The sequence below is a fragment of the Herpailurus yagouaroundi genome, unplaced genomic scaffold, assembly GCF_014898765.1.
Source record: "Herpailurus yagouaroundi ecotype Mexico unplaced genomic scaffold, PumYag 222, whole genome shotgun sequence".
Classification (NCBI taxonomy): Eukaryota; Metazoa; Chordata; class Mammalia; order Carnivora; family Felidae; genus Herpailurus; species Herpailurus yagouaroundi.
Window position 1 is genome coordinate 9070292 of NW_024412453.1, and position 25333 is coordinate 9095624.

General features: G+C 46.2%; 1 protein-coding gene and 1 long non-coding RNA gene across 5 annotated transcripts in view; one reads left to right on the forward strand and one right to left on the reverse strand.

The window, feature by feature from the left end:
- Positions 1 to 25307, reverse strand: part of SHISA9 (shisa family member 9) — a 419426-nt gene extending 394119 nt beyond the window's left edge. Inside the window, exons 1-2 of one of the 4 annotated variants that reach the window (XM_040459008.1) lie at positions 24647 to 25306; positions 12374 to 12501 (exon numbers count right to left, since the gene is read on the reverse strand). In XM_040459008.1, coding sequence (XP_040314942.1) covers positions 12374 to 12501; positions 24647 to 25209 — 691 coding nt within the window. In that variant the 5' untranslated portion in view covers positions 25210 to 25306. Of the gene's footprint in view, positions 1 to 12373; positions 12502 to 24646 lie in introns of all 4 variants that reach the window. The other 3 variants (XM_040459007.1, XM_040459005.1, XM_040459006.1) reach the window with 3 other exon arrangements.
- Positions 24646 to 25333, forward strand: part of LOC121019503 (uncharacterized) — a 4647-nt gene continuing 3959 nt past the window's right edge. The window contains exon 1 of the long non-coding RNA XR_005785627.1: positions 24646 to 24756. This is a non-coding gene — a long non-coding RNA (uncharacterized LOC121019503). The remainder of the gene's footprint in view (positions 24757 to 25333) is intronic.

Here is a 25333-nt window from a genome sequence, read left to right on the forward strand (position 1 = left end):
TAGGACCTTGTGGGCATGTGAGGGGTTTGGTATTTTGTTTGCGTGGCAACGGAAACAAGCAATGGAAATCTCAAGTGGTTAGTGTTAAGCAGGTAATGGAGTTTGTGGTGTAATGAAGTGAAGGTGAAGACCCACATGTCACTATACCCCCAAAGCGGCCAGGGCTCACATGCAAGGTGGGCAATCAAAGCGCTAGACCGGAGGTTTGGAGACTGGGGTTGGAGTCCTTATTCTGTCCCCGAGCTTCGACCAGTCATGACGAGTTAAGAGGCAGGGCTTCAATAGTGTCTTTACCAACCATTTCCTAACTGCCTACTGTGTGTTCAGGTCCAAATGTTGAGACCTAATCCCAGACCTCAAAGGGTTCACAGTCTAGTAGGATAAAATCACAACAGAATTAGCACATTTATGCATAAATTCGGATATTCCTGGATAATAGGCTGTAGTCCCAGGTGATTCTTGTAGAAGTTAAATGAGATATATGCTTTGAAAACCGTGACTAATTTATGAAAGGTATCTTTTGCTTACAGAAATCAGCACTCTTTCCATTCAAAGTGACAGAAATCCAGCTCAAGCTAATTAAGTTTGAAAGAAATTCATTCTCTTAGGTCCCTAAAAATCTCACTTCAGGGGTGGCTGGACCCAGGAACTCAACAAATATCATCAGAACTAAACTCACTCTCTCCATTCTGCCTTCCTGCACAATAGCTTTATTCCATGGAAGGCCTTCCACCTTGCAGTGACAAGATGGCTTCCATCAACTCCAGGAGTACATCCTATCTTCCTTACAGCCCTATCAGTAAGTTATTTTTCTCTCCAGTACACAAACAATATTGTGAACCCACTTCTTACTGGGTCAACTGCCCAGTCTTGAACCCACAGCTGTGCTCAAAACAACTCTGAAGAAAAATAACAAAGTTGGATGACCAACATTACATTATTCCAAAAGTTAGAATACACTGTGGGACTACAGTACATTTGTTGGCTTATGACTGAGTCAACAGCTCATCCATGGAATAGGAGGAAATGAGCTCCACCCAAAATGTAGATGAGAAATGGTTCCCCCAAAAGAAAAGTCAGGGTGCTGGTGTTGCCCAAAAATGAGGCAATTTTAGGCAGGTAAAATTTACAGATGATTATTCAGTACTGTAATTAAACTGAGGTGACAAGCTTAACTAATCTCTGAATCTCCTTCTATAAAGTGCCAAAATTCTATAAATTCATTCACTCATCTAGCATTACACATCGAGCACATACTATGCGGCAGACCCTACTACAGGCACAGAAGACAAAACAATGAACAAAGGAGATGAAATTTAAGAATGTATATCATACATGGTACATACATGTTGAAATAAAATGATTATTTTGGTTTACAAAGAATTGGTAATTATATGACTTAAGATCCTGTTTGTATCTCTAAAGGAGCTATGAAGGACAGAAGCAAGAATTTTCAGTACCACATTATAAGAAAATTTCTACAATTATATATATGTACATAACAATCATAAGTAAAAAAACAAAAACAAAAAACAAAACAAAACAAAATACATGTTTTAAAGAAACATACCAGAATCTGAACCTGGCCACCTCTAAGCTGATTAGAGAACAAAAATGTTCACAAGGAACAACTTTTAAAAACATGTTTGTGCAGTGTCTTTGTTGGCTATTATCAAAGAATTGTTTGACTGATGACCTTCTTTGACTTTGAATACATGTTCTAAAATTTTTTAAGTAACGCCGCTGAAGAATGAGGCACTTTCTCCATTCCTTGTTACTACTCAATAAACGAAGTCAAATACCACATGCTGCTCTTAGACAACTTCCAACTCGTGGGCTTTTGACAAGTCAATATTTTGTTAAAAATGTTAAGAATATCCGAATATTTCAAAGAGCTCCTTTGGATTAGAGGTAAGACATCAAACTAAACTAGTACTGTACCAATAGCTATAGTCTATCCCTACCATTCACATCTTTAAGTCCATTTCAGAGAACTGCCAAGTAAATATGTATCTGTGATCAGTTATTGTGTCCTAAATATTCAATAATATTTTTAAGACAATATTAATCTGGTAAGTTTCATTGTTGTATGACTTTAAGAAAACCCATACATTTTCCTGGTCCTCAGTTTCATTACTTGTAAAATGCAAAGAATGGACTGAGCATAATCTCTATTAAGTGATATATGCATATATACGCATATACCTACATACTTTCTCTCTCTCTCTCTCTCTCTCTCTCTCTCTCTCTCACACACACACACACACACACACACACACACACACACACAGAGTCAATATCTGCATCCCTAGCACCAAGCCCCAGTATTTATTCAATAAAGACTCATTGAGTAAAGCAAACCATTTAAGGAATAATCAATTATTCTCAAAACTCCAAATCCATTTTCTCATTCTCAACTTATTGGAGGCAGAGAGAAAGAGACAGACTGAGAATAAGGACAGTGGAACACATTTTTCATAAAATCAACACTTCATTTGATTTAGGAAATGTATTTTATTTTGATAAGTATTTCTTACCGACATGTTTGGTGTTAAAATGTCCCTATCATTTATGAAATGATGGTGATAGTATTTTATAGTTACTTTTTACGAAATTTCCTTTCTTGGCAAAAGTGGAAGTTAGTATACTATGTTGATCCCCCGGTTCCCCAATTTCTTTAAAATTTTTAATCATCTTTGAAACCAATAGTGTGCTGAACCAAAGGCAAGAATAATTCTTGAAGTTCTCTCAAGCTCCAGCATTCTAGGAGATAAACTTTTCTTGCTGGATGGTTTGAGCCGTTAACTGCATCAGGGAGTGATTCAGCACCATGGACAGATCTCCAAATATGGGGCCCATCCTGGGGGACAAAGGGCTGGATTGAAATGAGTAGAAGAGGGGCGCCTGGGTGGCTCAGTCGGTTGAGTGTCCGACTTTGGCTCAGGTCATGATCTCACGGTTCGTGAGTTTGAGCCCCGCATCGGGCTCTGTGCTGACAGCTCAGAGCCTGGAGCCTGCTTCAGATTCTGTGTCTCCCTCTCTCTGTGCCCCATCCCCACTCATGCTCTGTCTCTCTCCGTCTTAAAAATAAATAAAACATTTTTAAAAATTTAAATGAGTAGAAGACAGTGCAGGCTCTGCTTTGAGCATGGCAGTCTTCATGTGACCACACAATTCAAGGCCTAATACCTAAATTAATAAATGTAATCTCCATGGAATAAAATATTCAGATTATGATTACACTTAGTTTCATTAACTGCATTCTCAGAATAATGTGATGGGGTTTCCCTTTCAACTTGTAATTAACTTTGTTGAGAATTCTTACTGGGGTCTTCATGCAGCTTCCTAAAACCTTATTATAAGTTATTTTAATATGTTTATTATGGGATTAAACTATGTTGCTCAATTTTATATTGGCTGTTATTTTTAAAAGAAGAAAAAATTCAACACTAATCTTGAAGAACAGTGAGCTGATTGAACTGAAAACAGTACTTTGAAAAGGATCTGTACTCAACTCCTGACAGCTAATCCTGAAATTGTGGTCCTTCCACATCAGGTGTGGCATTTTCATTTTCCTACCAAAAGCAGTGTGACCCCAAACAAACAAAATGCCCTTCTCCCATTAGACAATCTGTATAAAACTAATCAAACCTGCAAGAAAGACCTATATTCTAAGACTGATAGATCTCCCCTCAATCGAAGGTGAGGAAAATCAGTACATGAAATTTTTCTGCTTTCTTTCACTATGATTCTTGGGAAGTTGTTAGGGCATATTTCTCTGAGAACAAAATATCAATTTCTCAAGAAAATGCGCTAATCTCTTCATTCTCCTTTGGCCCCAAATGTTTCGAGGAGGTCTCCTGCCTGCACCCACGGCATCCTGCCCTTATGCCTACCATGCTTCTTTGCAATTACCTGCTTACTCCACGGTCTCATAAACTCTAAGAGGACAGTTCCAGTTTTTTGTCTCATTCATCTGTATACCTCCCATTCCTAGCACATTGCCTGGCAGGATTTTATAAGTATCATTTAAATATCGATTGAGTCGATGGAAATATTAATGACAAGAAATCAGACAAATTGGCTAAAATCTGAGTCCTCCAAAACAGAAATGGTGACTTTCTCTCCATTGGTCCATTTTCAAAGATTAGTGTAGTCTAAAACAGTGATTATTAGCAGAAACCAAAACATAAGGAGAAGAAAGAGAAGAGACATAATTTGGAGCATCACCCAGTGTAGGTCCTTGGAAAAGGCCCAAGAAAAGTCATGAATAGAGTACAAAGTATAAAGCCAGACAAGAGTTGAGTTCATATTTGAACCCACATATAGGATGTGAATGCCTTACCAAATATTTCTGTGGCCTTGGGCAGGCTACTTAAACTCTCTGAGACACGGTTTTCTCATCTATAATATGTGGGTGCAAGATCTTTTCCAATTATTTCATGGGGTTATTGTGAGAAGTAAAATGCATGCACGTGACAGGTGCACAACAAACATTATTCTGTTTTATTACTCCTTTTATATCCACACTAAGTGTCAAAAACATAGTAGGCATGTTGCATCATTTAATCCTGATATATAAATAGAAACACTCTCCCAAAAATACCTGTGTCCATGAATAGGCTTCCCCTAGTATGGCAGGAACAGAGCTTGGCATCTTTTAACCAGACACTGTGATGGGCACTTAGGCTTTCTTTACAAATAGTCCTACAGCTGGTTTGAAGCACTTTGGAAAAGCAATGCAAATCTAATTAAGCAATGCCATGTGGCCAGAGTTAGTAGCAATTTTTGAAAACAGCCCAGGAGATGGCTTACAGAAAGTGGTAGGGTTTGGGGGGTTTTTTGTGTTTTCTTTTTATTCTTTTAAGGGCTCCGTTTCTGTGTTGCCTACACACACAGATACACACACCCTCATGAACGCATAATCCCATTTTCTGGGTGAAAATACAAGCCATGTTTGAAACCATACAGATTTCTACAGGCCTGGTCTGCCACTGTAAATAAAATATTAAAGCCAATATTCCTAACAGAACAAAAGCTCATGTGTTTCAACGGGAATAGAAGAAAAACATAAGACAGGAACAAATGGCTAAGAATAGGACAGCTGTTCCATCAGAACTATTTCCTTGGGAAGAAATTGACAGATTCTTTGGTTCTCATTGGCATCAAAAACATTAGTAGTAACAAACACACACACACACACACACACACACACACACACGTGCAGACTGTGGAGGGCAAACATTTTCACTTTGAAATAGCAACTGCATGATGAATTCGTGCTGGTGTGTATCGTCACCCCCTCGTTAATGGACCACATTAGCACGAAGGTTCACTCGTCCCCCAAGTAAGAGTAACGGCCAACATTTAGGTTACCAGCCACTATGCTAAGTTCACTATCTGAATGAATGCATTTAATCCTCCCAAACAATCTTGTATTTTGCTCCTTTTATAGAATGGGAAACCGAGGTTCAGAAAATGAAATTAATTTTCCCAAGATTACATAACCAACAGGCAACAAAGCAGATACCCAGTTACGTCTACCTCCCAAGCCCACATACCCCACTGCCTCACTGCACTATCTCAAAGACATATTGGACATGTTTAGTGGGCATCGACCACACGTGAGAGACCCTTCCAGAACACTGAATACTTCAAGAGAAAACCGGAACTCTTGATCTAAAATCACACAAAATTGATTCAAGTCATTACACGGAACCTACAAATGTGTTTAGTTAATCCACTACAGACCCAACCCCTTATTAACCTCATCACTATAACCTATACCCCCTCTTATTAACTTCATCACTTACTGACCCATGTGCCGAAACCCTAACAGTCAGAGATCTTCAGATGGAACAGTCTTAGTCTGCCTGATTGGGGAAAAGAATGCTCACATTTCAGAAACAAGAGCGTTGGTAGCCATGGCTTCGTTGAAAAGAGTGAGAGCCTCACAGGAGTTGGAATTAGCCAAGTTCCCTCAAAACTCAAAATCCCAAGGGTCCTACTAACAGGTTCCACTGACGAGAGATTCATTCTTCTATGCATGTGTTCTTTCATCCAACAAACACCTGTTGAACACTGTGTCATTTCACTGAAGATACGGGGGTGACTAAAACAAACACAACCCCTGCCCCACCCCAATAAAGCTTAAAACAGCAATCTCCACCCCACTTCTCAAGGATGGCCTTCTTGGGGAACCAGCTCCACCACGGCCATGAGAGGAGCTAAAACACTCTCTACCCCACTCAACTGACTACACCCGGGTCAGACAGCTGATCCAGGGGAAGCCGGGCCATGGGCTGGTCAGAAGCTAATCACATTTTCTCTCTCTGCATAATAGGAACCAAAAGACACAGCAGTGAACTGCCTTAAAGACAAAAGTGATGCTTTACTCACCCCACCTGCGAAAGTCCTGAAGGTAGCCCTGATTCCTATCCTTCCTGAGCCTGGATAGTCCCCAGAAGATACGCCATGTGTATCCAACAAAGTTCAGGCTATATAGTCAGACAGACCTGGGGACGAATCCTGGTTCCTGTATCTATTAACTATGACACCGTGGACAAGATCTTTCGTGGTTAATTTTATTATGGATATCTTCAAATACAAAGATAGAATGGACTCCCATGTATTTGGCCACCAAATAATAACAATAATAGTAATATTTATTAATAGTAATATGCAGTATTTCCCCCCTTCTGTTCCACTGTTCCACTGAAACAGGAATAATGATACCCTGTCCATCGACTTTTTCATTCACTAGACAAAACTGGATGGGGCTGCTTCTGTCAGCCAGCCCGGTTCCCACGGTATGGGGGTCACTGTCACAATACAAAGCATGTGCTCTCATGCAGTTTACATGGTAGTGGAAGAGGCATAAATAAGGAAGAAGACAACTTCAGAAAGAACAAAAGTTATTAAGAAAATAATGGGGGAATGAGGAACAGTAGGGAACTTGTGGGCCAAAGGGAGACAAGGAAGTCTTCTCCAGTGAGGTAGCTTTAGGCGTAAGACGTAAAAGGTAGAGGCCTGGGAGCAGGGTTCTGCAGGCAGGGAGCACAGCAAGTGCAAAGATCCTGGGGCAGGGATGAGCAAGGCTGTTCACGGGTTGTTTTCAGTACAAAATGAGCTAATGCGTCCAGAGCTTTAACATAATGCCTGGCACATAGTAAGTGCTCAGTAAATGTTAGTTCCTGTTCCTCCTAAGGAAGGACTCATCACAAGACCTACACTGGAGTGTGTTTTCGAAACAGCTCTCTTTCCTACAGGGCCAATGGATCTGAGGGTTCACTTCCCAAATCCTTCAACCACTTCAACTCCTAGGGGGGAAGACTTCCCCCTTCTGCAAACACCTGTACCCAAAGGAGAGGTCACATAGTAGAGTGGTTGAAACACAGACCTTGGGGTCTCACTGGCCTGGTTTAAATCCCAGCTCTACCATTTAGTAGCTGTATGAACTTTGGATAAGTCATTTAACCTCTCTGAGCCCCAGTTTCCCCGCCTTTATGATGGTGGAAATAACAGTACCAACCTAATAAGGTTTTGAACATTCAGTGTGGAGGTGCAGGGTAGAATGCTGCCTATATAAGTTACTGTTAATATTTCACTATCTTACATATATTTTTACTCTTATACACCTGCCCCGATTATGAAATTCCCCCATTTTTAAAAAGATATTTGGGAATATCCCTGCCAGTGTCTCCAAAAGTCAAGTATAGGACATTTGGGTGTCTTGGTAAATATGAGAAATGAATGGAAACCCATTTGGCCCTAGATATGAGCTGCACAACATCTTCAGAAGCTAAATCATGGATCTGCTTTTCATCTGGTTCCCTGTAAACCCGCTGGGAAATGGTCCTGGAGGTCGGTGGCGGGGGGGTGGGGGAGGGTGGTCAGGGGGGACCTGAGGCTGGACTTTCTGGTCTTTCTGATGGATTCTGTGTCCATAAACATCAAGCCAGCATTTCTCCTCAGTCTGGGGTGAGATCTCACCTTCTAAGTAAATATTGTACTATCAACCCAATTCGAAAGAGGCGTGACATGTTTGCGTAAAACACACAGAGGGTACTCTGTCCCACGAGCCTCTGTGAGAGCACAGTGAACACATAAACTGGTTCTATTCCCACACTGACCAGGGGAATAATTTTATGTGGATGCTTTTATAGACCCTGGGAGATACTTTTTCTACTGTGGCAATAAAGGCTTTGTAATTGCCGCTGACTTATTTAGTGCTGTTTTCAGTCTTTACCACATCATTAAACAATACTGCACAACCAAAATACTACTATCAGCCTGACTGTACAAAATACAATGTAGCATCCTGTTGTGGATCCTGGAACAGAAAAAGGGACCTAAGGAAAGGAACTACTGAAACCCAAACACTATCCACGGTTTAGCTAAAAATAATGTACCAATGTTAATGTCTTAGTTTTGACAGGTGTACCACAGTAATGAATGATGTTAACATCAGGGGGAAGTGGGTGAGAAGTATATAGAACTCTGGGTGTTATCTCTGCTACTTCTCTGTAAACATAAAATTATTTCCAGATTAAAATTACATATAGTTTTTAGAAAGTGTGCTGTTAACACAAATGAGCTGAGAAACATTAACCTGGTCTCTCTCCTTGCACCCACAGCCTTCACTCACATCTCCCATCCTTTTTTTTTTTTTTTTAATGTTTACTTTTGAGAGGTAGAGACAGAGCATGAGCAGGGGAGAGGCGGAGAGAGACAGAGACACAGAATCCGAAGCAGGCTCCAGGCTCTGAGCTGTCAGCACAGAGCCCGACATGGGGCTTGAACTCACAAACCCTGAGATCACAACCTGAGCCGAAGTAGGAGGCTTAACCGACTGAGCCACCCAGGTGCCCCCTCCCATCTCCCATCCTTAAGACACAAGGGAGACTATATTTACTCCGCACTCCCGAAAAGCATGGGGAGTGTCCCTGGCAGGCTGGGAAGCTGGGGTGGGGGAGATAGAAGCACGTTCATAGCACTTGAGGACAAAATGTGCCTTCAAAAGCAAACTATAATTATACAGAAGCCGAGGAGCATTTGCGAAAAATCACTATCTCATCTGAATCTACATCCTGTTCATCAAAGAGGTCGAGGCCCTTTTGATTATCAGACTAAATATTTTTAGGCAATATCACTGAATGCCTGGAAAGAACATGAACAGCATCAGCTGAAGAAAAATTCATCTTCAGATAAAAAAGCAAGTCTTGCATATCACAGTAAAGATCAACCCTAGGAAATGTATAAAGGGAAGTTGACAACATTTCCCCACATTGAAGATTCCCCCCCACCACCCGGATTTGCCTTTACCCTAGTCCTCCAGTCCCTTGCTTCTAAATATCTGGATTTCTGCAGACTTTTGATTCTCTTAGCTTGACCAAGTCATAATGGAAAGATCAGAAAGGGGTCTAGCATTAGTATCAAGATGAGGAAAGAGGGGTGCCTGGGTGGCTCAGTCAGTTAAGGGTCTGACTTCAGTTCAGGTCATGATCTCATGGTTCGTCGGTTCAAGCCCCACGTCGGGTTCTGTGCTGACAGCTCAGAGCCTGGAGCCTGCTTTGGATTCTGTGTCTCCCTCTCTGCCTCTCCCCCTTTCATGGTCTGTGTCTCTCTCTCTCAGAAATACATAAACATTAAAAAAAAAAAAAAGATGAGGAAAGAGAAATAGATTGGAGATGAGTATTCTCTGAAAGCTATGTTGAGCGGGTCACTGAATAGAGATGAAAATGACACTCAAGTTTGGGTTATCGAATTCCCAGTCAAGTCTGGTAACCTGCATGTTTAGTGAAGAATACTACAACAACGGCATGGCGTGCCCCCTCTCAGTATATCACAAATGGATGCACCTTTCTTTCCATTTTTGGTAACGGTAACTCTTCACTGCTCACAATGTCCAGAGAAGGGTTCAGTTCAATAGGTGCATTTTGATTCTGGCACCAAGAGCTGGTCTAACTTCTCAGTTGGAATGAATTCCTTCTCTCCTAGTTCTCTATGGGTCAAAATGGGCTCTGGTGACTGCCTGGCCTCTTGAAGCCCCAATAATTGGTAAATATCAGTCATTTAGGCCTAGCCTGTCAATGAACTTCCAAAATCGTTCCCTCTTCTGAACACGTAAATTTTCCCTGTGTCTACAATATGTAAATAGCTCTTGGGGATCAATAAAAAGACAAAATCACTACAAGGAAGGCTATCTTTACTACCAACTACTAAATTAACTGTGAAAATTAAACTGATTAAGGGGCCCCTGGGAGGCTTAATCGATTAATCAGTTAAGCTTAATAGGTTAAGCTTCTGACTATTGGTTTTGGCTCAGGTCGTGATCTCACTCACAGTTTGTGAGTTCAAGCCCCATATCAGACTCTGTACTGACAGTCAGGAGCCTGCTACGGATTCTCTAACTCTCTCTCTGCCCCTCCCATGCTCGCTCTATCTCTCTCTCAAAAATAGATACATTTTAAACAAAATTTTAAACAAAATTAAACTGATTAATGTAAATTGGAGGAACAGCTATATGCTTATCTTTCCAGACCTTCCCAAAAATTCTAGGAAACAAGGACTGGATCATCCCAGCAGCAGGATAGGAAATTAACATCTGGTACGAATGCAGTGTTTGTGTAGACCTGGAGTTCTCTTCTGTAGTCTACCAGGAATGCTCTGGCATACATCAACCCAAGAGAACATTACAGGACATTTTTTAATTGGTATAAATATTTCTGATTACTGAGGCTCAGACATAGGCCAAACGCAAGAATCATAAATAAACCAAGTTAGTCTGTCACAAGAGACTTCTGAATTCCTCAGTGCCTGGACACCCATCTCTGAGCAGTAATTTGTCTCCAGTACAACTTTTAACAGAAGTCCCTTATTTCAACAAGATTCATTAACGCTCCGTGCCCTTTGGCCTAACGCAATGATGAAACGTGGGTGACTTCAGTGAGTTTGTTATTCTGTTTGAGTGTTGATTCAAAAATCACCACAAAACTTACAACTTCACACGAGAAACTTGTTAACTCCCCTTGGAGAGCCACGGACTCCACACCATTTCACCTTTGTCTACTCCGTGACCACACTCTCTCACGTGTGACGTCTGGGACCCACATACAACTAGGTTCTGCTTCTTTCCCAGTGACACCTGAAAGGGAATGTGCTCATTTCCATCAGAGACAGAATGGAACTCAGCAACTGCCATTTCCGAGTTGGTGCAATTTACCGTATCTTTCAGGGCTGTGAGGTTTGGTCATAAAACTTCCAACTGCTGATGTATTTCGCTGTAAAATGTGGCCATTCCTCATGCCGTTCTATGACCCGATTCATAAATAAATAATGCCAAATCATTGAATACAGTGAAACCTAAGACATTCTATTTGGTAGCCCTTTTCCAAACCATGTAAACGTTGACTTGATAACTATGTGGCAACATTTTCAAGCCTATGAAAAATTATCACAATGCAGAATCAGAGAAACTACATCACCTGTGTCACATACCGCAGATTTATTCCTCTACCCATCAAGCATAAAAATTTGTAGCCAAACAGTCCGAAATGGTGATTCAGCAAATAAGCTACCAATGCAACTTTTGTAACGGGGCTTCAGCAAAGGCGACCCAGACTATAAAATGTGCCGTGTTTTTAAGAACCTCCAGCTACCACTAAATACATCCTTTAAACTGTCTGGCTTGTGTTATTTTAAACGAAGCCCTCCACATTACTTTCATGTGGGGGGTAACTTGAAAACATAATAGCAAGGAATAAGCACCCCAAAGCAACATAACCACAAGTCAAGACCCCCCACACACAAAGGCACATGTATGTGCATGTGTACATACTCAGAGTAGTTTGCAATTATTTTTATGAAACTCTCTTTTTTATGAAAAAGAGATCAAATTCTTCTGAACTACTATCCGTTCACTGAAAACAGCATGAAGCCTAAAGGTCACAACTGGTCCACCTCAGGAAGCAAATATGCCAATGGACCACTGGTTAAACGATTTTCCGATCAAGATGAACGAATAAAATGGGTTAATGCCAAACAGATTACATAAAATGAAACAACCAAGTAACCCATTGGTTAACTAAGTCCCCATGATGAACCAACCAAGAGCGCCATTAGTTAACGGAAGAACCAACCATCAGAAGCCAACCGAATGCATCAATCTGTAACAGAAACACCAACCAAGTGAAATCGGATGATGCCGAACACAGCTAGCTAGCTTCTTCCAGAGAGATGGAAGAAAACTTGCAACTAGGCAACAAACAGAAAAGCTCTTAATGAATCCAAACACATCCCATGCAATCTGGACACGTGACCACTGCCTGGGTCACCACGTGGGGCTGGAAACGGACCACACAGCTATACTTACGAAGATTATTTATGGGAGTTCTGGTATCCATGTTTTCATAATGCTGGACATGAACCACAATGTTGAGGTCCCTCTCCATGGGGTCGGTGTTGCAGTGGCCCTGTGGCCTCATGACATCTGCAAGGGCCCTGAAAGGAGAAAGAAGTGAAATCTGTTCACTCCAAACGCAATGACTGGCACCTGTTGTGTTCTGAGCACTGTGCTTAGGAGGACGAGGCCCCTTACTCCACGGAGTTGCCATGCTCGTTAGAGGTGGGAGGGAGAAAAAGACATCAGGAAGTTAAGAAGATCACTGCAATTACAGATTACATAAGGACTTCATGCAAAACAGGACACGCGTTCCCCACAAGAGATGTGTAATTTGCAATATCAGCTACCTTGCAGAGAGCTGTGGAGAGGACTGAATGACGAATATATGTAATGCGTCTGCACCCCATAAACTTAGCCCCCCTCATAGCTGACACCTGATACCACACCCCACGTACATCAGTGGTCCACTATTAGCCACAAATAACATTTATAGGGTGCTTACAACAAGTGGGGCACCGTGTGAATCACGTTAAGCCTTAACTAAGGGGCTTACAAACACCTCATGAGGTTTATTACTCCTTTCTTTGCAGATGAGCGGACAAAGGCTCAGAGAAGTGAATTAACCTGCTGAAAGTCACACAGCCCGTTGCATGGGTCTTTGAACAAGAGTCCGTTTTCACAGCTCTGTACGCTGAGTGCATTGGGTTTCCTGTAGTTAGGGAGGATTTGGCACGATCCATCCATACCCCCCAAGGTGGGTGCCCCTCTTAATCAGTAGTTGGGACATAGGGCAAGCTTACAACCTGAGTCACCAACTGTGTTTTATCGTCACGTTTCGCCTCCTTGACACTCATCCAAGGGTCAGTATTCTTTCGGCTGTCTTTGACAAATAAGAAAACCAGTTGAGAGGTGTTAAGTGGCTATGTGAGTTTCTCCCAGCTGCCGTAACAAAGTGCCCCACACTAAGTGGCCCCAAACCACACAAATGTACTGTCTCACAGTTCTGGAGGCCAGAAGTCCAAAATCAGGATATTAGGAGACTCCTCCCTTGCCTCCTCCTGGCTTCCGGTGGATTTCTGGTGGAAATCTCTGGCATCTGCTAGCTCGCAGCTGCCTCAACCCCAGGCTCTTCCTCTGTCTTTGCCCCGTGTGTCTCATGAGGCTCTGTCTTCCCGTGAAGACCTGCTTTTAAGGACACCAGTCATACTGGGTTGGGGTGCACCCTCCTCCAGGATAAGCTCATCTCAAGTCCTTACATGTGCAAAATCCCATTCCTCAATAACGTCACATTCTGAGGACCACAGACCAGGACTTTAAAAAAGCTTTTGTTACGGGAGGGGGTACACCGTTCACCCAGAACGGTGACCTTCACAATTAGATGTAACCTTAGTAAAGCCGTTCAGCATTTGCACAGAGAGCAGAACAGAGGTAAGTGCCAAGCGGATACCACATCTAAGGTCAGACCTCACCACCCCACGTCTGCCTCTCGGCCTACCCTCCACCAGGGCATTCCTGAGACAGGACTATCCTTGAATAATACGTACTATTGTGGGTCTAACTGCACAGGGATGCATCTCTGACACGCTCAGCACCTCCCTGCCTCTGAACACAACACAGCCATAGGCACCCTCATTCATGCCTCCTCTTGGACCAGGGAGAGCTTCTCAGCCCACAAGTCATACTGCCATGGTTTAGGATACATCCAGATGCTCCTAACCAACCAGAACCCTCTGAGTCCACACCGAGGGAGACAGAGACGGAAGGAGAGCTGTTTGCGAGAGGTCAGCCTGCCGGCTGAAATTTACCCCGCCCCCCCCCCACCACCCCTTATAGCATCGATTCTCAAACAATGTCTGCCAACGAGCGGCACCAGCATCACCTGGGAGCACGTTAAAAGGCAAATTTTCGGGTCCACCCAGACCTACTGACTCAGAAACTCCAGGGGCAGCCACCTGAGGTTTCAGGTGCACATCCAAGTCTGAGCCTGTGTTAGGCTCACGGAGGCCCCAAGCTCGGGGACTGAGTGGTTGCTCAGGGGGCAAGGAGACAATGGCCCAAAAACCACAGCAGGTGAGAAGTGTCAGATGTGAACTACAAGGGACACAGCAAGAGTCCCTCGCGCATTAGAGGAAAAGACTGAGCGTGCCAAGACACAAGACAATAATGACAGCTCCCAATCATTCACTCATTCACTCAACAAATATCCATTGCCTACTATGTGCCAGGCACTAGTCAAAGCTCTGGGAACACAGCCAGTGTGCAAGATGCACAAGATCACTGTCTTACCAAAGCTTGTATTCTAGGGGACAGGATAAAAAAAATATATGCGTGTTAAATAACTTTTTAAAAAGTATAACACGATCAAGCGACACCGGCACATGGCAGCCTTATTCACAATAGCCCCAAAGTGGAAATAACCCAAATCAGCTGATGAATGGACACGCAGAAGGTGTTATATGCAGTGGAGTATGATTCAGCCACAAAAAGGAAGGAAACATCGACACCTGCTACAACATGGATGGAACCTGGAGACTTGAAGCTCCTTGCAAAGGACCCAAAAAGCCACGGAGTACGTGATTCTATTTCCATTAAGTGTTCAGAAAGGGTTAATCCATAGAGATAAAAAGGAGACCAGTGGTGGCCAGGGACTGGAGATAGGGAGGACTGGGGAGAGGCTCTAGAATGTATACAGACTTTCAACCATGAAAATGTTCTGGGATCAGACAGGAGTGATAGTTGCTTCATTTTATGAATATGTCAAACACCAATGAATTGTACACTTTTCTACTAAAATTCTACATAAACAGAGAGAGAGAGAGAGAGAGAGAGAGAGGGAGAGAGAGATAAGGTGACCAGGAAAAGCTTTCCTGAGGAGTTGACATTTGAGGTGAGCCCTGAACTGTAAGAAGGAGTTGGTCGTGTAAAGGTGATGGAAAGAAACTTCCTGGCGGCTGGAGCAGCAAATGCAAAGGCCCTGGGGCAGTAAAGAGTTCATATAACTTGAAGTACAAGCCAAAAGGCCAATGAAGCTGGAGGATAGGCAATAAGGAAGGACACTTTCAAGGTGAGGATTATCCTACCCATTTTATGGAGCAAAAAAAAAAAAAAAACTGTTCAAGTTCACCCGGCGCATCACTGCAGGGACTGAGATACAAACCCGAGTGTCTCTGAAATTACAGTTCAGCCTCCCTCCTCACTCTGTGCTGTAAGCAGAGTCTGAAACTCAAGGAGGCTGCAGGAAACCGAAGGTTTGAGGTAAAGCAGGCGCTCCAAACCTGATATGCCTTTTTCAGTTCTAAACAGGATCTTCATCATGAACTTCAGGGGGTCCCTGGACCCCTCGGGAATTGAATGGAAATTTTGTTTGTGCATTTTTCTCAAGCAAGGAGCCATAGCTTTCACCAGTTCCTCTAAGGAGTCCCCCCCGGAATTCCACGTTATTCAGGCTTTCAAGAGGTTAGCAAAGTAAGTTATCAGGACAGCTACCACGAACTCGGTCAGCACGGCTATCTGCACATTCCCTGGGCCTCTCTGGGGTGCTGAAATTCCTGAAAACCCAGCCCAAAAGCCAGGGATGCTTTTCCCCAAGGCAGCCCTTCCCAGGGCATGCAATGGAGATGAGAGTTCTTAAGAGGCCTCCATATCCTGGAAAAGCAGCCTTCAAAGTAGAGTCCACTCACTGTACGCACCACAAAAAAATGATTCGGCATAAGGACAGGAAATCCAAGAACTCCTGTGTATGGTCTTTAGTCGTTCAAGTGAGGAATCAATGCAATATGGGTATGGATGCTGGCACCCTCACTTGAGATGCCCACGTCAGCCAGCGAGAATCAGGAAGCTCAGACCAAGAACGGTGACTGGGGTGCATTGCCCATATTACAGCTATGTCCCCCCTAAAGGGGATAGGCAGATACATTATCTAGGTTTAGCAAGGCTAACCATCACTGAGCAGGTGCATGGCTTAACCACCACCACCGCCGCCCTCACAATCATAACAAAACCACAGGCTGAAGAAAATTCTGATAGAGGAAGCACAAGAAAACAATCGCGTTGTGGGTGATGGGCATTGAGGAGGGCACCTGTTGTGATGAGCACTGGGTATAGTATGGAAACCAGTAAATTTTATATATACACATAAAAAGAAAACAATTGCGTTGCCTCTCCACTTTTCTTCAACAGCTAGCTTGTTACAAGGTTAAAAACAACAATGTTCTATTCAGATCAAAGCCAAGTCAGCCAAAAATAGTCAAAATTCTCATGAAAAATATTCAAAATGTGGACTGTTTATTAATGGTAAGTTTCATCCTCAACAAACATCATGATGTGACATTAGCTAATGATTGCATGATGTCATCATGCTTACCAACAGACTTTAATATTTACTGCATCTTCAGCTCAGCTTAAAATTTGTTTTTAGGTGTGCTTTATGATGTACCTAACAACTGTTCACCGGTCCATGCACATACTTATTAGTACAACAAATGTGTATGGATTAGGGTACAGACCAAAAAACATGTTAAAATACGTGTCCAAAAAGCTTCATAAATAAGACAATGGACATCACCAACTATGTGCTATAAACCAAATTCCCAACGATTTGCCATCTATTTGCAGCACATAGTTTGGGTGCTTCTCAAACCATGTGCATTCGTGCTACCTCGGGTCTTGTTAAAAATGTAGATTCTGGGGCGCCTGGGTGGCCCAGTGGGTTAAGCATCCGACTTCAGCTCAGGTCATGATCTCGCAGTCCGTGAGTTCAAGCCCCGCGTCGGGCTCTGTGCTGACCGCTCAGAGCCTGGAGCCTGTTTCGGATTCTGTGTCTCCCTCTCTCTCTGACCCTCCCCCATTCATGCTCTGTCTCTGTCTCTGTCTCAAAAAAAATAAATAAATGTTAAAAAAAATTAAAAATAAAATAAAATAAACCTTCAAGAGAACTCATGTATGCAAATGAGTGTTTCCCTCTAAGAAAAAAAAAAAAATGTAGATTCTATTTCAGTAAGTCTGAGGCAGGGCATGAGATTCTTCCACTCAAGCTCCCAGGTCACGAAAATGAGGCAGCTCCACAGGACATACTCTGAGTACTAAGTCCCTAAAAGAACTATAATGGTAGCTTTTAAGTGTCCACTTGACTATGGCACAGGGTGCCCAAATACTTGGTCAAATGTCATCATGGATGCATCTGAGAATGTGCATTTGGATGAGATGAACACTGACATTCAACAGACTGAGTACATTGCCCTCTAGCATTCGGGTGGGCCTCATCTAATCAGTTGAAGGCATGCAGAGACAAAAGTCCCACCCTCTCTTGAGTAAAAGGAAATTTTCCTGCCTGACAGCCTTCAAACTGGGATGTCAGCTCTGCAGATTTCAGACTTCCTAATGGCAAGTCCACATCATGTATCTCACTCTTGCTCTCTCTCTCTATATATATATCTCCTACAGGTTTTGTTTCTCTGGAGAACCATAACTAATACAGGTACCTTACTAAAGAAACTGCACTTTTCTTTGACATCTCCTGTCCCAGCTCAGAACAATTACCTTGAAACATTGCCATTTTTGTGGTCATAGATGATTGAATACTGGCAATTTCCTAAGTTTCAATTTAGCGTCAATTTCTTTCTAGATGTACTCGTGTGTTACTTGTCTCGTGCCATTTGACTGTTAGCTCTTTTGAGTGCAGGGATTGCGTCTGTATTGTCACTATTCTCTTATAGCTCTCAAAACGGTACTAGGTATGCCATAGGTGCTCAATAAATACCTATGAAATGAATACACGAATGGGTGAATGAATGAATGAACAAAAGACAAGATACTTTCTTTTGTAAATTATGATGTCAGAAACCAGATACTGGTTTTGTCCGTGGCAGATACTGTTCTAGGCACTGAGGATACAACAGAAGAGATGTGGTGTCCCCACACTCCTTACTTTGGACAGTAAAGCAAGATACAGATAACCAAGTAGCAAACCAGGAAATTAATAAGTTAATTTTAGGCTGTAATGTGAAATGAAGCAAGAAACACCAGGCGATGAGCCAGAGGGGGGCGGGCAGTGGTAACTGAGTCGTCAGGGTCTCATCAGGGACGGCTTCTCGGAGAAGGCAACACCAGAGCGGAGACCTCAATGGCGAGGGAGCCAGCGCATGAGGTCTGACAGAGGATTCGAGCCAAGCCAACGCGACAGTTCCAAGGTAGCAATGAGCTTGGCATATTTGAGGAACAAAAAGAGAATACGGTGTTCCTTCACTTTCCAATCACAGCGAGCAAATAAAAGACCCCAACATTCCCAAACAGAGCTCAGAACCTCCTCATCTGGCTTCAAAGCTCCCAGGAATCCCGAGGTCTAAACTATGTTCTGACATTTAAACACCTGAATAGGATTCCGGAACATTTCCTCTGAAGCATCTTTTACTTTTTCAAGAACGCAAGGGCCGTGGGCATGAGGTGACTTTCTGGAGTGGTGGTTACACAGGTAGAGGCAAAGCTCCTGAAACCACACTTAAACTTGAAATGTGTGCCTTTTACTGGTTCAAGTATATACCCCACTGAAGGTGACTGCTAAAATGCAAGGACTCCATCACCCAAAGAGAAGTAACCTGCCATGAGCAAGAATTTATAGAGACTTATCCATGGGCAACAAGATTTGCCTGCAAGGGTTTCTCCAAGCTGGGGAGCTGGTCAAAGCCAGAGGGTGACCACAGACATGCAGGGAAAAGGGGCAGCGGGAAGAGAGAAAAGGCAAAAGGAGGGCAGAGGTTTATCGGTTGATGCCGCCTCTTTAAAAGGGACTCCAGCTCTTCTGAAGCGTGTTTGAAAAGCACCCGGGACACTGTGCTGTGCAATGTGCCACTTGGATTTCTGATTCTGTTTGAAGGTGGGCAAAATAATGACATGTGTTCCCTACTGGCCTCAAGCGTATGGAGCTTCAAACACACATTCCTGCCCCCAAGGTCACTTCTCATCAACGGCTCCTTCCAAGGGCGCTGGCCCTGCCAGGGGCAGATGCAGGAAACACTCCTGGTCTTGATCTTACAGGGGCTCCTTGAACTGGCCCCTCTGCACATGTCACCATTTGCAGAACAGCAAGCACTTCTTTGCGATCTGAGAGCACGTTAGTCCAGCACGTGTCCACTCAAAGGCCGTGCAGCCTAGTGGTCAGGGACCTGTGCCCTGGCCTCAGACTGTCTGGGTTGGAAGTCTGAGTCCTCCACTCCCCAGGGCCTCGTTCATCCTCACGGAAAGCAATCTGTGCCTCTTCAGAGGCACACTGTCCTAAGGCCTGCCTCACTGGGGCAGGGCCTGGAATTAAATGAGCACTGATACACAAGCTCGTGGTGAAATAGCAGGCTGGACAAGGCTTCTTTCATATCACCCAGGCCAACACTTTGCAAGGCATTTAATGAGGCCATTCCCGGGTCTTCTCTCCTACTCTGAACCTGTCCCCCTCTGCTGCTTAACTCTGAAGGAGTTAGGAGACTGGACCAATGCCACACAGCTTAAAAGATGGAACAGGGCAAGGACTAGGTACTGAGTTTCAGACTACAACATCTACCCCTTTGGCAGGTAAGGGGTAGAAAATTCCAGTAATAAGGGTGATGGCAAAGGGGTAAAACTTGCTGAGCAGTGACCATAAAGGGGTCCTGTGCTAAGGGCCTCCCAAGTCCAGTCTCAGTGAAACCTCGCACAAGCCTGGGACATAGGGATCACCAGGGTCTCATTCTACAGACAAGAATCTAAAACTCAGAGAGGTGAAGTCGCGTTCCCAAGGTCACACAGCTCCTAAGCGGCCAGGCTGGATGGAATCTCCAGACATCTGACTTGAGGTAGGCTCGACTGAGTCTCCAGGGACTCCAGAGTGGGGGTGGAGACAGAGGCCGACCTGAGAGCTTCCTAAAGAGGGAACTCACCACTGGGTGGCAACCAACAGCTTCCCTGGGAAAATGCACATCAGTGTTGTCCAAACTACCGATTTCTCAAGAGAAGTCAGGAATCGGGATTTCTACGTGAAATCTCCTTAGTTCTAAGTTGGTTTTAAAACACAATGTATGACAGAGAGTGAAGAAATTTTACAGGCAGATGCAGTGAGCCTTGACCGGATCCTAGTTTGGGAGCTCAAGCTCCAGAGGACATCTTTGGTACGACCAGGAAAATGTTACCCTGATTGGCTACTTGATGGTATGACAGACTTTCTGCCCTTCTTCTCGAGGGTGATCCTAGGATTGTGTCGTGGGGGAGAATGTCCTTGTTCTTAGGCAATCCACGCTGAAGTATTTAGGGATGAAGTGCCATGTCTGCAATTCGTTTTCAAATGTTTCAGCCAAGAAACACGGGAAAAAGAAAGGGAGGGAGAAAGGGACAGAGGAAAAGAAAATACAGAGTGTGTACTAAAGCCAACATGACAAAATACTAATAATTGTGTGGCCTGGATTAGTAACTCTCAACTGGGGGTGATTCTACCCCCGGATGACATGTGGCTATGACTGAGGACATTTTTTTTTTGACTGTCACAGCTAGGTTGTAAGGGGGGTGCTATTGGCATAGTGGGTGGAGTCGAAGCATGCTGCCAGACCCCCTACGATGCACAGAACAGCCCCCCCACTACCAAGAATGAGCCGGCTCCAAACGGCAGTCGTACCGGGAGTGACAAACCCTAAAGACATTTTTATGTTTCAAGTTTTTTCTTTTGTATGTGCAAAATGTTTCACCGTAAAAACAAACAAACAAAAAAAACCAGAGAGAGTGAAACTTTAAAATAAAAATAAGAATACATAAATAGCCACACCTTGCAGACCAAACAAAACATGCCTGCATGTTTGGGTAACCACAGCCGGCCACTGTTTGCAGTCACTTGTTCCGATCCACAGTGGCTGGATGTAATGCTGCTCTGGCTGGTGAATGAGGGTCTCTGAAGCTCTTCTGATATCGTGGGTGAGACCCCCGCAGCTCCTGGAGTTAGCGGCTTTCTCCTGTTATCAGGTCCCAGTCGGCCCAGAAGGGAGCAGCCAACATGCCCAGGACTTCTGGGTCTGAAAACTGACATCACGGAGGCCTCTTCCGGGATACCACAAGCACACGGGTCACCAGGAGCAATTGGTGACCTAGGGGTGCTTTCCGATGAAATGAGAATGAACCCCTCATCTCAGTGACCCGCAAAGCCCAAGACAAAGTAAATTAAGAGGCTGTGGCTGAGACGTTAATTGCACCCACAAGCTCTCAGGTGGCTGGGTGCACCCCACCCAGGTACCCCCTGGCCCCCACAAGCAAAACCCAATGAGCTCAGGGCTGTGGCCGGGACTTGAAATGAACAACTGCACACACACAGTGCAACATGCATTTGGACGGTCCTTGGGGCAGCCCCCAGCACCACAAATACACAAAGCAGAAATACGTGCTGAAAACACACAACCAAATGCAAATAAGGGAGTGGCCTTGGATTAATTCATCCATTCCCAAGAATGTAAAAAATAGTCCCAAACTCAAGAACGGTCTTCCTCAAGAACGTCAAGGCCACTTTTGAAGAGCCATTCAGGGAGACTGTTACATGCGGATTTCTGGGGCTCATCCCAGACCTTGACTGACCCAGAACCTTTCCGGACAGAACACAAGAATGTGCATTTTAGGAAGCCCCCACCCCCACCCCCATCCAATGCTCACTGGCACTGAAAACACCGTTGAAATCAGGGGCCTGGGGACTGCAGTTTTATAACTGTGTGACCTTGGAGAAGCCATCCAACCTGAACCGTGATTTTCTCATCTATCAGTGGGAATTGACAGCACTTGTCTCCTAGGGCAGCTGTGCACACTAAAGGCGTGTTTACACACACATGCACGTGCACACACACACACACACACCCCTAATACGGTGCTTGGCAAATGTTCCTTCATCTTCTGTAATGGTAACTGTCCACACGCTGGAAAACCTAGAGAGCTTTACAAAAGTACACAGACTCAGCAACCCTAGAGATTCTGAAGGAAATTGTCGAGGGCGGGGCCCCTAGCAACACGATTTTTTTTTTTTTAAAGCACTCCAGGTGGTCCTAAACAGCAGCTGGGGTTGAAAACCACAGGGTGGAAACTGCCAATAAAAATCAACTATCCTTGCTCTTCAAGAGAATGTACTTCTACCGCATTCTGGAATTTCCAAAGTGTACCCGGAGAGTCCTGTGGCCAGGCTCTGTTATCAGAGGACTGGGTGCCCCGCGATGCCACCCCCAAGCAGCCCTTTAGTAGTCCCTGCAGAAGTGGCCACAACTGACCAAGCCGGGGGGGGGGGGGGGGGGGGGGGGGGGCACTTTTTCTCCAGACAAGAGCTGCAAGGTGGCAGGACAGGAATGGGAGTCGCTCCTGGGCCCTCAGGTCGGCGGTGGCGCGCTCTCGACAGGAATACCCAGATCACGCGGAGCCTGAAGATCACACATCACCTTCTCCCGCCGCAGGCCAAAGGGAGCCGCCCACCCTTAGCTCCGCTGGCACCCTCCCACCTCCCCTTCTCCGGCCTTTCCTCCCCTCCTCCACCCCCCACCCAAACACCCAGGAGGGCTTCTGTAAGCGCTGGTTTGCAAGGGAAAGGCTCAGTGGATACTTCAGCAGAGGAATTAACCCGAATCTGCAAGGCAGGCTACCTATCCCTGGGGGACTCTCTCCCTACCAAGGCGACACCCGCCGCCTGCCGCAGTCCTGCCTCGGTACTCTTCCTTCACCTCAACACAGACCCCGGGAAGCTACAGGGACTGGCGGGGACTGGGGGAAGTGAAACTCCGGCCTGTGGGGCTGGCGACAGGGCTTCTTGGGGGTGCAGGAGGTGGGCGGGGCCAGCGTGTTACTCGCTCAGTGGGTCAGGGTTTCCTGAATCCCCTGGAAGCTTACTTTTGTGCTTCAAGACCCCAACATACACCCACCCCTCCCTGCTGACCCAAACCAAGAGGAACTTCCTCACCTCTTGCCCCAAATCCCTCCCCTCTGGGGAAAAAAAAGAAAGAATCATCGGATACTCTGCGTATAAATAGAAAATAATTACTAGTGAGGTGGTAATGTTCCTTCGCCTATTTTTGGTGGGTCTCTTTGTTCAGATTTTTTAGGCAGGCGCACGGAGCTCGTGCATCCACACGAGCACACATGGGCCCCCGCCGGAGGTGTGGGGAGGGTGTGTGTCTGTGGGGGGGGGGGGAACCCATGGCGACCCCCCGTTGCCTACACTCGGCAAGAAGATCGAGCTAGCTAGCGCCCAGCCATCCAGCCGTTCCAAGACCGCCAGTCGCTCTCCAACCCCGCCCGCCCAGACCTCACGCCAACCCTGGCCTCCGTCGGGTCTGGGGGCTGAGTCCTGGGGGTTGCGTTCTCGGCCTCCAAAGTTACTGGGTTGTGCGAATCAATTTAGACACTTTTAAAAAAAGCAAAAGGCAAATAGCTCCATTAATCCCCAAATGCCTTCTCCCATCTGCTGCGACTTGCTGGCGCTGGGACTTGCATAATGAATAAGGCAACCAGGAAAGTTGACGAATCAGGGGGGCGGGAGGGGGGCTCCCGCCCTTGGAGTCCGCGCCAACCCCCTGCAAGGGGCGCAGCGAGCGGCGAAGGCCCCGGCCCCCAGCAGGGAGAAGTGGCGACGGCGGAAAGGGGCGAGGGGTGCGGGTGGCCGGGAGGGAACCGAGGTCCCGATTCCGGGGACCTGGCAGCTCAGGGAGAGAGAGGCGGCCGCTCCAGGCAAGGCTTTTGTTCTCGCCCTCCCTCCCCTCTCTCTCTCCACCTCCCTCGCCTCTTTTTCGCGAGCCTTACGAGTTGCAGGCGGCACACACTCCTTCCCTCCCTCACACACACGCGCGCGCGCGGGCTCACACACGCCCCCCTTCCCTTTCGGGCCCGCCTGCCCTGTTTACCTAGAAGCTAGCGTCTGGAATCCGAGGGGTAGACCCCTCCCCAAAACCCAAGACTCCGGGGCCGCGGGCTCCCGGGCTGTGTGTGTCTCAGACCCGCTTCAATCCTAGGCGGGAGGGGGCGGCGGGAGGGTGACGGGTGCAGAGACCCCCCCCCCCCCCATACACACACGCGCTCCAATCCACACCTGTGCGGAGCCCAGCGCCCCCTCTCCGCGCGGGGAGCCGAAGTTGGCTTCCCGGGCGACCTCCCCCAGCGGAGACGCGGGGGGGGGGGGGGGGGGGGCGCCATTGCCCAGGGAAAGGTGGAGAGGGAAGACGAGGGAGAGCGGCGCCTGGAGGGGAGGCGGCGGGGGGAGGGGAGGCAGCCCACCTGGACATGTGCTCCCTTTGCGGCCGGTGCGCTTTCTCCAGCCCCAGCTTGGTGAAGATGCCTACAAGCACCATGACGGCCACCACCCCGCAGATGATGTAAACGATCAGGTTGGTCTTGTCCTTCGTGGGGTCGTGCAGGGGGTCGTCCTTGCGTGCGGGGGGCTTGCCGGTGTTGAGCCACAGCGGAGTGTCGTAGTTGGTGCAGGTGCTCTGGTTCAGTCGCCGCTTCTTAAATGTGCAGCAGAACCGGAAGCCACAAGTCCCGCAGCAGAAGATGAAGTCGCCCGAGCTGCAGTTGAACGGCGGGTCCCACTGGCCCATGACATCGAAGTAGCCCCGGCAGAAGTCCGGCGTGGGCGCCCGGGTCGGGGGCGCGTCCGAGGCCCCCGCGCCCTCGCCGGCCTCTCCGGAGGCGGCCCCGGACCGGTTGCCCCCCGCCAGCACTACCACGCCGCCCAGCTGCGCCAGCTGCCCGTGCCCCGCTCGCTCCTGCGCCCGGCACACGCGGGCGCACAGCTCGGTGAGGAAGCAGCCGAGGAGCAGCCGGAGGACGCGGCGCATCGTGTCTCCCAGCCCGGGCTCGGCCGCTCGGCCGCCGCTGGAGCCGCTGCAGCCGCCTCTCGAGGCGCGGCCGAAGCTGCCGAGGCTGCTGCCGGGGGCTGCGAGCCGCCGCGGGCCGCACATG